The sequence below is a fragment of the Notechis scutatus genome, chromosome 1, assembly GCF_049901735.1.
Source record: "Notechis scutatus isolate UNSWTSFEM ecotype Mainland chromosome 1, rNotScu1.2, whole genome shotgun sequence".
In the NCBI taxonomy this organism is placed as follows: Eukaryota; Metazoa; Chordata; class Lepidosauria; order Squamata; family Elapidae; genus Notechis; species Notechis scutatus.
The window spans coordinates 109,673,375-109,688,032 of record NC_142009.1 but is presented as its reverse complement, the minus strand read 5'-3'; the positions used below and the strand labels follow the sequence as shown (position 1 = coordinate 109,688,032).

Here is a 14,658-nt window from a genome sequence, read left to right as displayed (position 1 = left end):
AAGATCCAATAATATCATCCCACATCCTACGTGTGAAATTTGGTTTCATAAAAGGTAAAAAAATAATGGGGACTGGAAATATTGGCTCCATGATTCCAAATGCCATAGAAAAATAGCCATTATAATTTCACATCTCTGATAAGTAATAGAACAAGGAAACAAACATAAAATCCCAGGCATGATTTGAGATCTTTTAAACTGTGTATCTTATCCTTTAGGTGCTTATTTACATAAATGAATTATTCTGATTGTAGCTTCTGTACCATATTAGCTACATAGCTTACGTATCTATTTCACCTTATTTTCTCTTTGTAGCTGATAGAGATAAATTTGCCTATTTCCAGCTCTAATGATATTTCTTATATTCTATTGAAAGTGTTATTTTTAACTTTTAAATCAAACCCATTATATTGTTTAGTGGGTGAGAAGATAGATAATACATTTTTGTAAATTCTCTGATTTTCTTTAAACATCAAAAAATTAAAAGATCCCATTATTATGAAAAATCTGAACAAATCATGTGGCACATGTAATTTAGCTTAATTCTCTTTCATTTTCAGGAATAAGGATTAATCTTTTGTAGAGCAAAATAGTCCTTTTCAATTTGTGACTATACCTGTAATTGGATAATCCACATAACGCCTGGTTTTCCCATCATAAAATTCTGTTCCTTTAACAATTACTAAATGTGCTGGAAAATTGACACCCCAGGCTAATGTACTTGTGGCAATAAGAACCTAAAAATGAAAAAAGATGTAACTGTGTAAACTTTTTCATTTTTTTACACAAAGTGTAAACAAAACTTATGTTTTTGAAGTTAATAAAATGTTTCTCATACAGATAATCCTTGGGTTGTGACAACAATTGGGACTGTTTTGTTAAGTGATGCAAAATTGTAAAGTTGCTCAGTGACAACAATCCTGGTAGTCCCTTTTGCTGATGTCACCCCAAGATATGTCGGTCATTGAGAGTGACGTGGTGGAAGTTCCAGGCAAGGAGAGGGAGGGGTAGCTGGAAAGGATCTGGGAGGCCCAATACAGGCTATGCACAAGCACAGGAGAAGTAGGGTGTGGTGCTACACCAGTGCAGAGAAGCAGAATAGCCAGGAGAAGATGGTTGTGGTGCTGTGCAAACATAAGGAGGCCAGAGAAACAGGGAAAGGAGGCCACGTGGAGGCTTGTGAAAGCAGGGTATGGTGTTGCATGAACACAGGGATGCCAGGGAAAGCAGGGCACAGTGCCATGCAAGCAGAGTGAGGCTGGAAAGGAGTCCACAGGTTGGCCCAAGAACAGGGAGGCCAGGAGAAGGAGGCTACATGTTGGCGCAAGTGCAGTGAAGCTGAGAGCAGGAGAACGGATTATCACATGAGTGCAGGGAGTCTGGGGTGATTTATCAGAACAATTTGCAACCTTCCTTGTTGACTGTTTGTGGGAAACCGATGGGGAAATGTTGGAAATGGCAATCACATGACTGTGAAGCACCACAACTGTCATAAGTATGAGCAGGTTGCCAAGTACTGAACTTGTGATCTTGTGACTGCAACGGTAGTGAGAAAACTGGAATTTTGAGGACTAGTCATATGTATCACTTGTTCAGCGCCATCATAACTTTGAATGGTTGCTGTACAAATGGTCAGTAAGCAAGGACTATCTGTATGCTATTATGCATATAGTAAACATACTTGGATTTTACAATTCACAAACAGCTCTTCCACAGTTTTTCTGTCCCGTTCGTGAAGGCCAGCATGGTGGATGCCTATTCCAAAAGCCAGGGTCAGTTTAAGATTAGACTCTCGTACTGTTGAAATGATGACATTCATCTGTAATACGTAAGTTTAACAGTATAAGACAGATTTACTTGAGAATCTTTCAGAACATTTTCATCAATAGCAGGAATGTTAATTGAAAAGGGTTTTCAAAACAAAGTATTACTCACAGTATTTTATAGAAACAGGGAAAAAAAACTCTGCTAAATTATTTAAAAGCCTTTTTGCCCCTTAAACTTAACCTTGGTATAAATCTGTCATGGCAATATTTATTTTCTATGATGCACCTATAGGGGTAGCTTCATATCATCCTCAGCCCCTAAGTGGGACAGGCTTACATCGTACTCAATAACATTTGGTGTTAAAAGTAGTGTTTTACTCTTCTTCAACTACCACCTGAATGTGGGTATAATTTGTTAGGCTTTGTTGCTCATTTTCTCGTAGAAAAATCAGAGGACTGGCATTACTGAGAACAGAAGAAACACAAATGGGATAAGGACAAGCTAAAGGACTAGCATATGTGATGGTGGTATAACTTAGTTCCAAATAAGGGATAAGTGGAATTCAGCATGGGAGAACAGAAATAAGTCAGACTCTTCACAAACAAGTTCATTTAGGATTAACAAACCACTGAAATAACAGGATTTGGCACAAAGTAAGTATTATAGATCAAGCCAGCCACACAAAATAACATCAAACTGAAGTCAAAACATTTTTCAGATAATAAATAATTATAGGCCAAGTGGCAAAGACATAAACATATGACAAATATAAATACAACTTTAGAATTCCTTTTTGAAAACTATCTTCCACATCCCCACTCAACTGCTTCTGAAAAGTTGGCAAATCTCAGAAACACTATCTCATGCAGTGTGTAAGAATTTTTCTTAAGCTTTTACACAGAACGACACATAAAAATACACTGACAATATCAGAAACCTTTAGACTGGAAAGCATTGTTTTCTTTAAAATGTTAAATGGAACAATTTATCCTGTTGTAGCATAGTAGCAGATAAATTGGTTTACAGCGTCAATATTATTGTACAACCATCAATAATGAAGGAACTTTTCTCCCCCCGCTAATGAAGGAAAATAATTTCATGAATACAAGAAACTCCAAAGATCAATTTTATAATCTATTTACATTTAGATTAATTTGAAAAAGAAAAACCGACAGAAAGCAATATAATGCAAATGACACATTTTGATAATGATTACAATATGGACACTATCTGTTGTAGTTCTGCTACCAATACGTTTATATGGTATTAAGAAAACTCTAGATGAGTCCTCTCATAGGGAAAAAAAAGATGCTGATGTAATCCAAATTATCTGAGAAGTACAGTAAATTAGACAGGGAATTAATAGGATTGTGTAGTAAAAGACTTCATTTTTCAAATAACAGTCAGAAACAAACGATCAAGAACAAAAACAGAAGGTAAGATTCCTCTAGGTTCTGTTCTGTGACGGAAGTATCTGGTTTCTCCTTAGAACAAATACTACTAAAAAATTCAAATATAGACACTGCGTTTGCTCACTTACTCCTGTAAGTACAGACCATAATGTGAGAATGTCATATCACTTTGCTTCCTATTCATACTGGATCACAGATTTTGTAATATTAACTGTACATTTGTTAGCAAAGTTTTATCATAAAAAATTTCCACCCCCACAGACTCTGATTTACACCACTGGGTGTTTATTCAGAGGGGATGCATTTAAGAGTTGCTAAGCTGGGGATGGCATTCAAGATCCAATTTGCCCACTGCCTTATTCTAGAGTTGTGACCTGAGGTATTGTTGATTATATTTGCAATGCCATGTGTTTATCACAATAAAATCAAAGGACCTTTTATCAGGAATTCCGCCATATATCCTGCCAATCTGTCATGGTAATAATGGGTGATTTTACTTATTTCTTACAGACTCTCTTTCATTTTCACAGAAATCAGTAGAGCAACAGAGCAAAAATTACAATATTATCTTGCTCACCTATAAGCACTATATGCAATACTATGACTGCAGAATTCTGAAAACATTTTGTGAAAAATTCCTGTGTGATTATTATTTTTGAATAGATATTATTTATTATCTTAACAAACTGAAGCAAAAGTGTTAAAGTTACTGCTGCACAAGAATAAGTTAATTGATCTAGAAAGGACTACCACTGTTTATGGCAGCACTTGTTTAACAACTATTCTTCAAAGTACAAAACAGATTTTTTGTTATGATCCTAAATTTCAGTGAACTCAGAAAACTTGTATTTGAGTAAAGATATGTAAAGGAGTAAATCATAAATGCATTTTTATTTTACTCAAGGCACCATCCTCTACAAATCCATATGCATACATAGCAGTTTTCTTTTGAAATAATGAATCATTTTTACGATCAAGGGTAATTTGCCTGAAACACATCCAAATTTATTCTAAGCTCAAAGAAAACTTACATTTTCACATGATAAATAAAATTTCTTTTAAGTGTATTCAAAAGGGCTGATTGTAATATTAATACCACAAATAAAAACATGGATCTTTCCTAATAAATCAATGTAACCTGTTGATACCAAAGAAGAAGAAAAAACCCTGTTGTTACTTGACTTAATTATAAGCACATTCATCTTATTGTGATCTCTAAAATCTGATTCCTTTCAAAGCAGAGAGTAATATGCTTTTACATAACTTTAAAGTAGCAAAAAGGAAGTAAAGAAATAAATTAAGTTTATGACAAGGTTATGGAAATTGTGCCAAACTTGGAAATAGATTTTTTCCCCTTTTATTTATTACACACGTGTAAAGTTAGGAATGATATAACATGAATATATTTGAAAAATATACCTAAAAGGCATATTACACATGTAAAATTAGGAATGATATAACATGAATATATCTGAAAAATATACCTAAAAGGCATATTACACATGTAAAATTAGGAATGATATAACATGAATATATTTGAAAAATATACCTAAAAGGCTTTTGTTTTTTTTAAAAAAGGCAGAATTCCATTTAAGTAGATACATTACTCGTGTCTGAAATTCATTCCAGTCAGGGTATAATTCAGCAAGCCGATGACAACACTGCTGGCTCCAAAAGAAAGGAAGAGACCAGATTGGACAAGAATGAGCTAACAGATTGTGCAGTCCAATTCTGTCCCTTTGAGTGTGATATATTGTTTCAAGATGCTAAAACCCCATACTTTCTCAAAGCATTATCTGCTGCCCAGGTTTTCCCATTTTGGGGGAATCCTCATTATTAGTACTCTGTAACCTTTTCAAAGCACCTCAGACTCAGACCATATGCTACTGCATAATGCTTATTGATGATTTGAAAATGGCCAGTAAAGAAAGATGGGTTGTACAAAGAATCAGGAAAGTGATAAAGTCTTAAAACAAAATATAATCACACATTAAACATCTGGCACAGATGTTGTGCAATATTAAAATGCCCCTGTGCTAAGGTACATTTTAAAAAAAAAACACCCAAAATCATTCAATACTGCAAAAGTAAGTGGTGCTGAAAAATGCAAAGACAGATTCTCCATATCCTTCTTCCATATTATTTATGGACAAAAATGCTGATATGCATCACTCTCAGTGTTGTGACTTAATACTGGGCATAGTGTTAGAACTGAATCTAAATTACACACTAATTTTCAGGCAGTTGTATCTTTTCCACCTAATCTGTTTCCCAGGAACACAAACTATCCAGGCAATGTCAACAACAATTTGTGCAACTTATTCTTCACTCTATGGTAAAAAGTAGAGATAAATATATTAGCAATAAAGAAATATAATTTAAGAAATATCATTAACACATTCTAACTCAGTGCTAATATTTAACAAACAGGCGGGCAGTGTATGACTTCTAGCTGACAACTTCCATCATCCTTTGCTGTGGGTTGTGCTAACCTGGTATGAAGGGCATCAAGTTTCACAATATCTGGAGTTTTATTATCATTCTTATTTTGTGTGTGTGTGTGTGTGTATGTATATGTGTGTGTGTGTGTGTGTATGTATGTGTGTGTGTTTTAAGTTTTCGTGGGTACTTACATGTATGGTATTCAGTTTTGTTTGGGTATTTTCCCACGTCATTATAGTTGTGCTTTTAAAGTTGTAGCAACGTTTCGGCAGAATCTCATCTGCCATCATCAGGCTTCTGTATTGTGTTCGTCTGTGAGTCAGACTTTCACAGCCGTTTCTGTTTTAAATTTGGTGCTAGCCTACGCTGTGCCAGAATGGTTTTTTCTTAATCCTGATTGGTTGGGAGTCTTGGTCTGTGTTTATTGGTCTTGGAGTTTGCTGTGTTCTGCTTGATTGGTGTTTCTAATATCTTCTGTCTGTTTTGTGGCTTTTTTTGTCTTGATTGGCTGGCAACAATGTGTTCCTGTATTGGAGGCTTTTAGTGCAGCTTGGCTCCGAGTAAATGGACAGCTATCATTTTGAGGGAACCTAGGTTTCATCTGGGTGCCTGGTTGGGGTGTGTTTGAGCTGGAGGTATCAGGGGGGATCTGTTTGTGCCCAGGTGTTTGCCTGGCTTGTGGTGCGGAGATTTTTTTGTTTGTGAGTGCAGGCTTCCAAATAATTGACAGTCCAGTGGAATCATCTCTTCTATTCATGCTTTCAGGTCTTTTTTCAATCTCTATGGCTTCTCTGATAATTCTGTGGCTGGGGTTTTCTATAGTGGCTGGGGTTTTGGTGCCATTGAAGTTGATGCTATGACCTGTTGCTTTCATGTATTGGACTAGTGAAGAAGTGTGTTCCAGCTTTTTTACTGCATTTTTGTGTTCATCCAGGCGGGTACTTATTCTTCTATTGGTCTGTCCAATGTATGTGGCAGGGCATGATGCACAGGGGACTTCATATATGCCTTGGTTTTCCAGGTCAATTTTATCTTTGGGGTTTCTTAGGATGGCTGCTATTTTTCTGTCCGTTTTGAAGGCAGTCTTATTGTGATGCCTGTGTAGTATCTTACTGATTTTGTCTGTAGTACCTCTTATGTAGGGCAAGACAGCTGTTCCATAGGTCTGTTCATCTTCTAGGTCTCCATTATGTCTCAATGTGTTTTTGTGGATCAAGCCGGTGATTTCGCTTTTGTGGAAGCTGTTAGCTGTCAGTACTTTAGTCAGGGTGCATAGTTCAATCTTTATGTGTGTCTTGTCTGCCAGGCGTTTGGTTCTGGTGATTAGTGTTTTGGCCACGGAGTTTATCTGTGCTGGGTGGTGGTGGGATTGGGTGTTGAGGTAGCGGTTGGTGTGTGTTTTCTTCTGGTATATGGTGTGTCCTAGTGTGCCATCTGTTTTTTTGTAGATTAGTACATCTAGGAATGGTAGTTGTTTGTTTGTTTCCGTTTCCATGGTGAACTTGATTTTGGGGTGTGTGCTGTTTAGGTGTGTTAGGAAATTGTTTAGGTTTTCTTTTCCATGGGGCCAAATCACAAATGTGTCATCGATGTATCTTAACCTTCAATAGCACCAAAACCCTAGCCACTATAGAAAACCCCAGCCACAGAATTATCAGAGAAGCCATAGAGATTGAAAAAAGACCTGAAACCATGAATAGAAGAGATGATTCCACCACAAAACAGACAGAAGATATTAGAAACACCAATCAAGCAGAACACAGCAAATTCCAAGACCAATAAACACAGACCAAGACTCCCAACCAATCAGGATTAAGAAAAAACCATTTTGGCACAGCAGTAGGCTAGCCCCAAATTTAAAACTGAAATGGCTGTGAAAGTCTGACTCACAGATGAATACACTATAGAAGCCTGATGATGGCAGATGAGATTCTGCTGAAACGTTGTTACAACTTTAAAAGCACAACTATAATGACGTGGGAAAATACCTGAACAAAGCTGAATACTATACATACATACATACATACATACATACATACATACATACATACATATGCATGTGTGTGATTCTTGCTGCTTAAACAAATTCATGAAAAAGCCCCATGTATTATGTAAAAAGGTGAAACACACAATACCACAAAATCACACATAATTTGATTATGCAATTGTGAAAATCACAGTAATATTAGTTAATAGCATAAGTAGCAAAAATAGAATTGCATGCTTGACAATAATTCAATTCAAACTAGAGCAAATTATTTTCCTATTTTTAATTCCATAAAGAGAACATATATGCACCCACTGCAACAATCTCAGTTCTACATGTAGCTTCCCGGTTCAGAAATCACACAGATATTCATCAACTTCTTCAATATGTGCAATTGGCTTTTCAATTACATCCCTGGATTTGCATGACATGTTCTAAGTATTATCAAACATCACAAGTTCAAAATACTGTAGCTATTTAACTGAACAGCTGTAGTATAATCTTAACATCCTGCACATGTTTAAAACGTTAAATATGTTGTAGCTTTTTTTACAATTAATAAATTTTCTTCCTCTATATAACTAAAAGCAGTGGAAATTTCAAACTATAGCACAGGACAACAATCCCAGACAAACAGATATGAATTTTATGTATTCAACTTTTATATACTCCCATTTGCAGTAGAATCTTTATCAAGTTTTTATCAAATGCTTTAGTTTAGAAAACATTGCAATCAATAATTTTGTAATCATTATTGCAACCTTCACACTAAATCTGTAATTTTCCCCCTTGTGCTATTTTGAACTTATGCACAACCTACATATATTTTGCTTTATTTTATCAGGGACTATTCTATGACATTTTTACTGTTTCAGATGGAATAGCAATAGCCCTTCAAACCTCTGTTCCCTGAAGCCAATATATTCAATACTACAGTTGTTTTGGCGCTTCAAACAAATTTTCCAGCCATGTGCCCCTTTTCCTTTCTTCTGGTAAAAATGGAATAATGAAAATTTATAAATTACTTTCAAGGGATCTCAAAACTCAGTTGACCAGGACAACTGCTTTACTCTCAGTCTATGCTGAGTATACATTTTATGCAGGACAGCTTTCACATTTATTTTTCAAAGAGAAGATAGCACCTCCAACCAAAATCCTACACCACAAAAGAAAAATATGTAGTTAAAAAAGGACGATGATACTTAGTGGAAGCCACTAAAGGCTATTCCTTCCTCTTACACTACTGCCCCTAGAAATCTGTAAAAACACATCTGAAATTGATGTCCACTGAAACAAACTGCTATAACATGCACAGCGGTGGCACAGCGGTGGCATAGCTGGCAAAAACAAAAAGAAGCAACTGATCTCTATTACTGTTTGCTTAATAAAAAGCTGCACAAAAAGCTTTTTTTAAAGTTATAAATATAAACCAGAGTACATTTTGCAAGGGTGTGTGCATTTTTTATTTTAATATACAGGATGTACCAAGATAGATCTCAGAGGCCAACAGACGATCTAAAGATTCTACTATTAGGACAGAATTTGTGAACATCAGAAAAAAAATGTTGCCGTACTTAAGAATGTTTAAAGGTTATATATCAAACAAACAATTTTGAGTTTAGAAGAAAATGGCAACCAATTCAAACATTTAATGTAACTTATATAATAAATTGTTTGTGGGACCTGACCTTTGGTAGGCTCTGTACATACCAGACAAATATATATGTGTGTGTATGTATGTTATACAGAAGGAGAAAGAGATTTCTATTCTTTGGGGGTCAAATGTCCCTGTGCCCTGTTCAGGACCTTCTGTTCAGAAGTGTTCTTAACCTTACATGAAACTTCAGAAGTGTTCTTAACCTTCAATTTCTAAGAACAATGCAGTGGATTGGGAAGATGTTTGAGGACATGTGAAATAAAATGGTTTATGTATGTCACCCATTCTTGGGGTTTTTTGGTTGTGTGATGCTTGTTGATTAAAGAAGCTCATGGAAAGGCCCTAAATAGTCTATAAAAAGAGGGAGAAATACATGACAGTATTGAAAAACCACAATCTGAGTATGCCATAGTGAAAATCGTACATAAATAACCCAAGCCACTTTAATCTTGGGTTTCAGCTACTTGCTAAAGCCCACTTACCGTGAGATCTTGAAAACACCAAAGATAATGGTTCATGGTTTTAAAAACACAGATAAAAAAGATGTTATATCTGACAACGTGAACCACACAAGTCACAGCTTATTTCAAGCATGCATGCAGACATGTATGCAATACTATGGGATAATGCCTAAGGAATCAAGACAGCATACATCTTTCCAGCTTTTTGCTCTTGAAAAGCAAATAGCGTTCTCTGAACTCTGGTTACAACTCCTTTTATAGAAGTAAACTCTCCTTTGGTAATAATGAAACATGCAGTTGTGGGAACTGAAAGAAGAGGTCAAGGAATAATTAAAGGAACATGAAACCCTGAAGCCCATTCTCAACTAATGCATCAAAAGTATCGCGTGTGCCAACTTTATGTCATAAAAGTGGTACAAAAAAGCAAAACAAAAACATGATCAGTCACCAAATTCTATTTTTTTAATATAAATTTCAAATTTAATTCACTTAATTTAAGTAATAGCAACAGCATAGACTTCACAGTGCTTTTCAGCCCTCTCGAAGCAGTTTACAAACTCAACATATTCCCCCCAACAATCTGGGTCCTCATTTTACCGACCTCGGAAGGATGGAAGGCTGAGTCAACCTTGAGCTGGTGAGACTCAAACTGCATAATACAAAATTTACCTCTCTTTCATCCATATTCAGCCATTGTTTTGGATCATCTTCAGTTGCCAAAAATGCAATGAGCTCCAAAGCTGTAAGTCTTGTTTGTCGTCTGGATGATACAAAGATAAGAACTGGCTTGGCTGGAGAATGACTTCTAATGGCTGTTAAAACACAAAAGAAAAATCATATAATGGAATGCAATTTCTCATTCTAGTATCTCTTTCAGCAGTTTCTTCTCATAGTGTCAATGATTGTTATGAATTATAAATTAATTATATTTTTTCTTTTAAATTATTTCAAAAATCTAAATTTATAGTAAAGTCAACTTTCTTGGAATGAGGGAAGAATGGGGGAAGAATGGGGGTTTAACAGTTAATACAGCAAAAGAGGAAAGTAGTCAAAAGGGCATTTTAAAAAATGCACAAAATGAAAAGTTCCAGCTTTTAGTACAATTGTATGGGTTGAGAAATAAAATTTATAATGGCAGCTGTTGATATGTATGTATCTATATTCTATCAAACATATGGAAACAAAAATGTTCCTTAAATTATACTGCTACAGTAATTTGATTAAAATACAGAAGTATTAACCCCGGTAAGAGCCACGGTGGCGCAGTAGTTAGAATGTAGTAATGCAGGCTACTTCATATAGAAATCAATACATCTATGTCCTGATAGAAAGCTTGACAGATAATGCATATTTGTTGTTTCAGGAACAGGTGTGGCTGAACAGCTCTGGACAGATTTATAGTTCATTAGTGTTTTTCTACAATGCTCTTCTTTGAGGTGTAAATAATCTGAACTGCCAAGATTGGTCTCTAGTCTCCAATCAATACTTCGCTTCTGTCATAAGGCTAATTAGATCAGTTAAAAAGCCACCTCACAACTGTCTCCTTACAATCCACAGCAGTTCACAATCCAAAATTTATTTGGGGACTTCTTTTTAATTGATATAATAAATATTCCTTATGGAATCCACACAGTACATGTTTTAATAAAATATGAAGGTGGTTCTTAAATTTATCCTTTCCAGTGTAAGAATAAAAAGTTGAAACAGAGACATCTCTGGATAAAATAACATTTCTGAAGTTTATGGCTCTGCTGTGAAATTAGAATTATGCAAGCTTAGGTTGATATCCAATTTCTGTTTACATTTTTTTTAAAGATTTCATTAGGAGCAAATCTTCTAGTGAATTAACACTGAGAATGATTTACATGTTGTAAATCTCAACACACTAATAGGAAAATATTTTCACGGTGTCAAATTGTAACAGTAATTATTCTGTCTGAAATATATTTCAGTTGCACTCTGTGCTGTTAAGCTCTCTAAATGTATAGGGCCCCCACATAAGCCATGTTATTAAAAAGACATTCTTTAAAGATACAAATAAAATACAAGGAATGTATTATAAATGTGTCTGCCAATCGTATGAGGCGAAAGAAATAGCTAAGGCTGCATACCCTGAAAGGCTGGTTTGTTCATGCTAGCCATGCGAGGACAATAATGCTGGCCTGGGAAACCTTGTATGTGAACTTCCAATGGAACTGGACGCACGGATGGCCTAAAGTTGAATAGCCCCATCTAAAGAGATAAATAAGGTTATTTTTTTCCCCATGCTTAAGACTGTAAATATTTTAAAGATAACGCTCAGAGCTTCAACTGTAAACATCATTTACATACTTGATTAATATTTAACCAATCAGCTAGATCCTTGGCATTGGCTAATGCTGTTGATAGACCAACTACTCTGACAGGCTTCTCTGTGTGAGACGAGATGAAATTAGTCCGAGACACAATAACTTCTAGGACAGGCCCTCTCTCATCCCCTAGGAAAACATACAAAGAAGATATAGATATACAGATATAGATAGGTGCAGCCAACACATTTCAGTTCCAACGACGATAAAGATAAAAGCAATTCCTACCTAGCAGATGAATCTCATCTATGATGAGGACAGAAACCTTTTGGACATAACTTCTATTCTGCCAGCTTCGGCTGACTCCATCCCATTTCTCTGGTGTAGTAACAATAAGATCAGCTTGGGCAATGGATCTCATGTCAGGAGTTACATCCCCTGTCAACTCTACAACCCTGTAAAAGATGTCACGTGGTCATCGTGAAGTATTAGAACACACACTTTTATCACTTTGTATATGGTGATTTAGTCCTGAACGTTAACAGGCACATGAGGAATAACAGTATTCTCTTTGAACATAAGGGTGACACCACAACAACATTCCTGATATTGTGTTTACTTCTTATACATATTCCACCCCCACTCCCCAAAAGAGGAGTGTGTTGCCATCCTAATTAATATAATTCCTTTCACAGGCAAGTCCTAGGCTGTAATTAGGAGGGAAAGATGGCAACACAGAGGTTAAAGAAAATCCATGCTCTAGGAGAGAAAAGTTTGCCTAATTTTCTATCCAAGTCATGATGCACAGAAATATTTTTTCAAAGCGACAGCAAAATGCAAAATATCTAGAAATATTTTGAACTGTTTCATGTACAGATTTTAAACAGAGGCTAAATCAATAACACAGAGAGCTTTTATTAAACTAGACTCATATACCTACATATATTAAGGAAGAAATATTCTTAAGAAAAGAGTTATCAGATTTCATGGACAGTTTGTGATATTATGGTGAAGAATATTCATAAATATATTAAATCTACACATGTCAATATTTATGTATTAGGTGAAAGTTTTCAAGATTGCAGCAAGCAGGTATCAAGAAAATAAACCTTCCCATCTCTGTTGGTTATGTAAATTCTTTTTAAAAGCTTACTTTTTACCAAGCTTTTCTTCAATCCTAATTTTCCAGTCTTCAATTCTTTCCCGTACCAGTGCTTTAAGGGGTGCAATATATACTGCCTATAAAACAAGTCAAGAGAAGCAGATTAAAGTATACAAAATCACTACAATAAATAGTAATTATTCATTTAGATTTCAGGGCCTGTATTTAAAGCTTCACTATTACTGATATTAAACTACAACTGATAATATTGAAAATGTTATTGCATTCTTCAAAGCAATTAAATCCAAGTGAAATTAAAGTATAAAAACTGCTTTTCTGATACCAGGTAAATCTTTTATTGTCTAGAAAGCCTACTTTTAACACATTTGTATTTATTTTTGCAGTACTTTTTCCCCCTAACATATTTTAGCTATCTGGATTTCATGCCTGTCTTTCTATTTCACGTTCATACTCATCTGTGAACTACCCAGAGAACAGTTTCAGCTTATGGAATATAGAAATATTGTAAAAGAGCGACAAATTCCAACAGTCATATAATTTTATTTTTAATAGAAAGCATTCCCCCATCCTTCATTTTAAGCAGGGTTTTTTCACTCTGGAATTTTTCGTTAAACCTACAACCTCAGATAAAAAGTAAGCCTCATGTAATATTGAAGTCCATTTATCAGATACATTTAGTCCTTATGAAAACCATATTACAGAAATCAAACATTTCTCAGAAAAAAAAAATGTATTGCAAACCTTTGTAGTGGGATAATTATTGAAAATTCTGAAGATAGCTAATTCTGCTGCAACTGTCTTTCCTGAACCAGTAGGAGCTCCAAGTAGTACATTACTATCAGTGTGATATAATGTATAGAATATCTGAGTCTGAACTGGGTTGAAATGAGTAAATTTGTAGAGAGCTTCATATTTGGGATGTCCTAAAGCTGTGATGGGTAAAGGCTGGAGGTCCAGTAACTCTAAAATTTGAATAATAAATATTAATTAATACAAAACATTTATGAAAATCCCAATAAACATCATACAAGGATTCATATACATGAACGTGAAGATATAATTTTCTAGCTTAATTCATTCTTGAAAGCCAGTTTGGTGGTGTGGTGAAAGGCATCAAATTAAAAACTGGGAGACTATGAATTCTAGTCCTGCCTCAGGCACAAAGATAGCTGAGTAACCTTGGGATTCTCAATATAAGGAAGCAGGCAATGGCAAACACTTCCAAAATCTTGTTAAGAACATTGCAGGGGATTGTCCAGGAAGTTGCCAGGAGTCAATACTGAGTTGAAAGTGAAAAATGGGGAAGTGAGACTTCTCCAGATCTCCAAACCTGAGATACTTTTGCAGATTAGCTATTGCTTGGGAAGGGCTGCTTATGTTGTAAATTTTAATGTAAAGTTTTCTCTCTCTTTTCTTTCCTTCAATTATTTTTTACTGTACCCTCATTTCTCCACAATTTTCTTTCCTTACCAGTACTCCTCCTCCTCTTCACTGCTTAAGTAATTAGCAATGCCCATCTGT

General features: G+C 35.3%; 1 protein-coding gene across 1 annotated transcript in view; it reads right to left on the bottom strand.

Moving 5' to 3' along the window:
• Positions 1-14,658, bottom strand: part of ASCC3 (activating signal cointegrator 1 complex subunit 3) — a 238,290-nt gene that overhangs the window by 64,102 nt on the left and 159,530 nt on the right. The window contains exons 25-32 of the mRNA XM_026666607.2: positions 13,879-14,099; positions 13,168-13,253; positions 12,303-12,469; positions 12,058-12,203; positions 11,838-11,958; positions 10,396-10,538; positions 1,682-1,819; positions 617-737 (exon numbers count right to left, since the gene is read on the bottom strand). Coding sequence (XP_026522392.2) covers positions 617-737; positions 1,682-1,819; positions 10,396-10,538; positions 11,838-11,958; positions 12,058-12,203; positions 12,303-12,469; positions 13,168-13,253; positions 13,879-14,099 — 1,143 coding nt within the window. The remainder of the gene's footprint in view (positions 1-616; positions 738-1,681; positions 1,820-10,395; positions 10,539-11,837; positions 11,959-12,057; positions 12,204-12,302; positions 12,470-13,167; positions 13,254-13,878; positions 14,100-14,658) is intronic.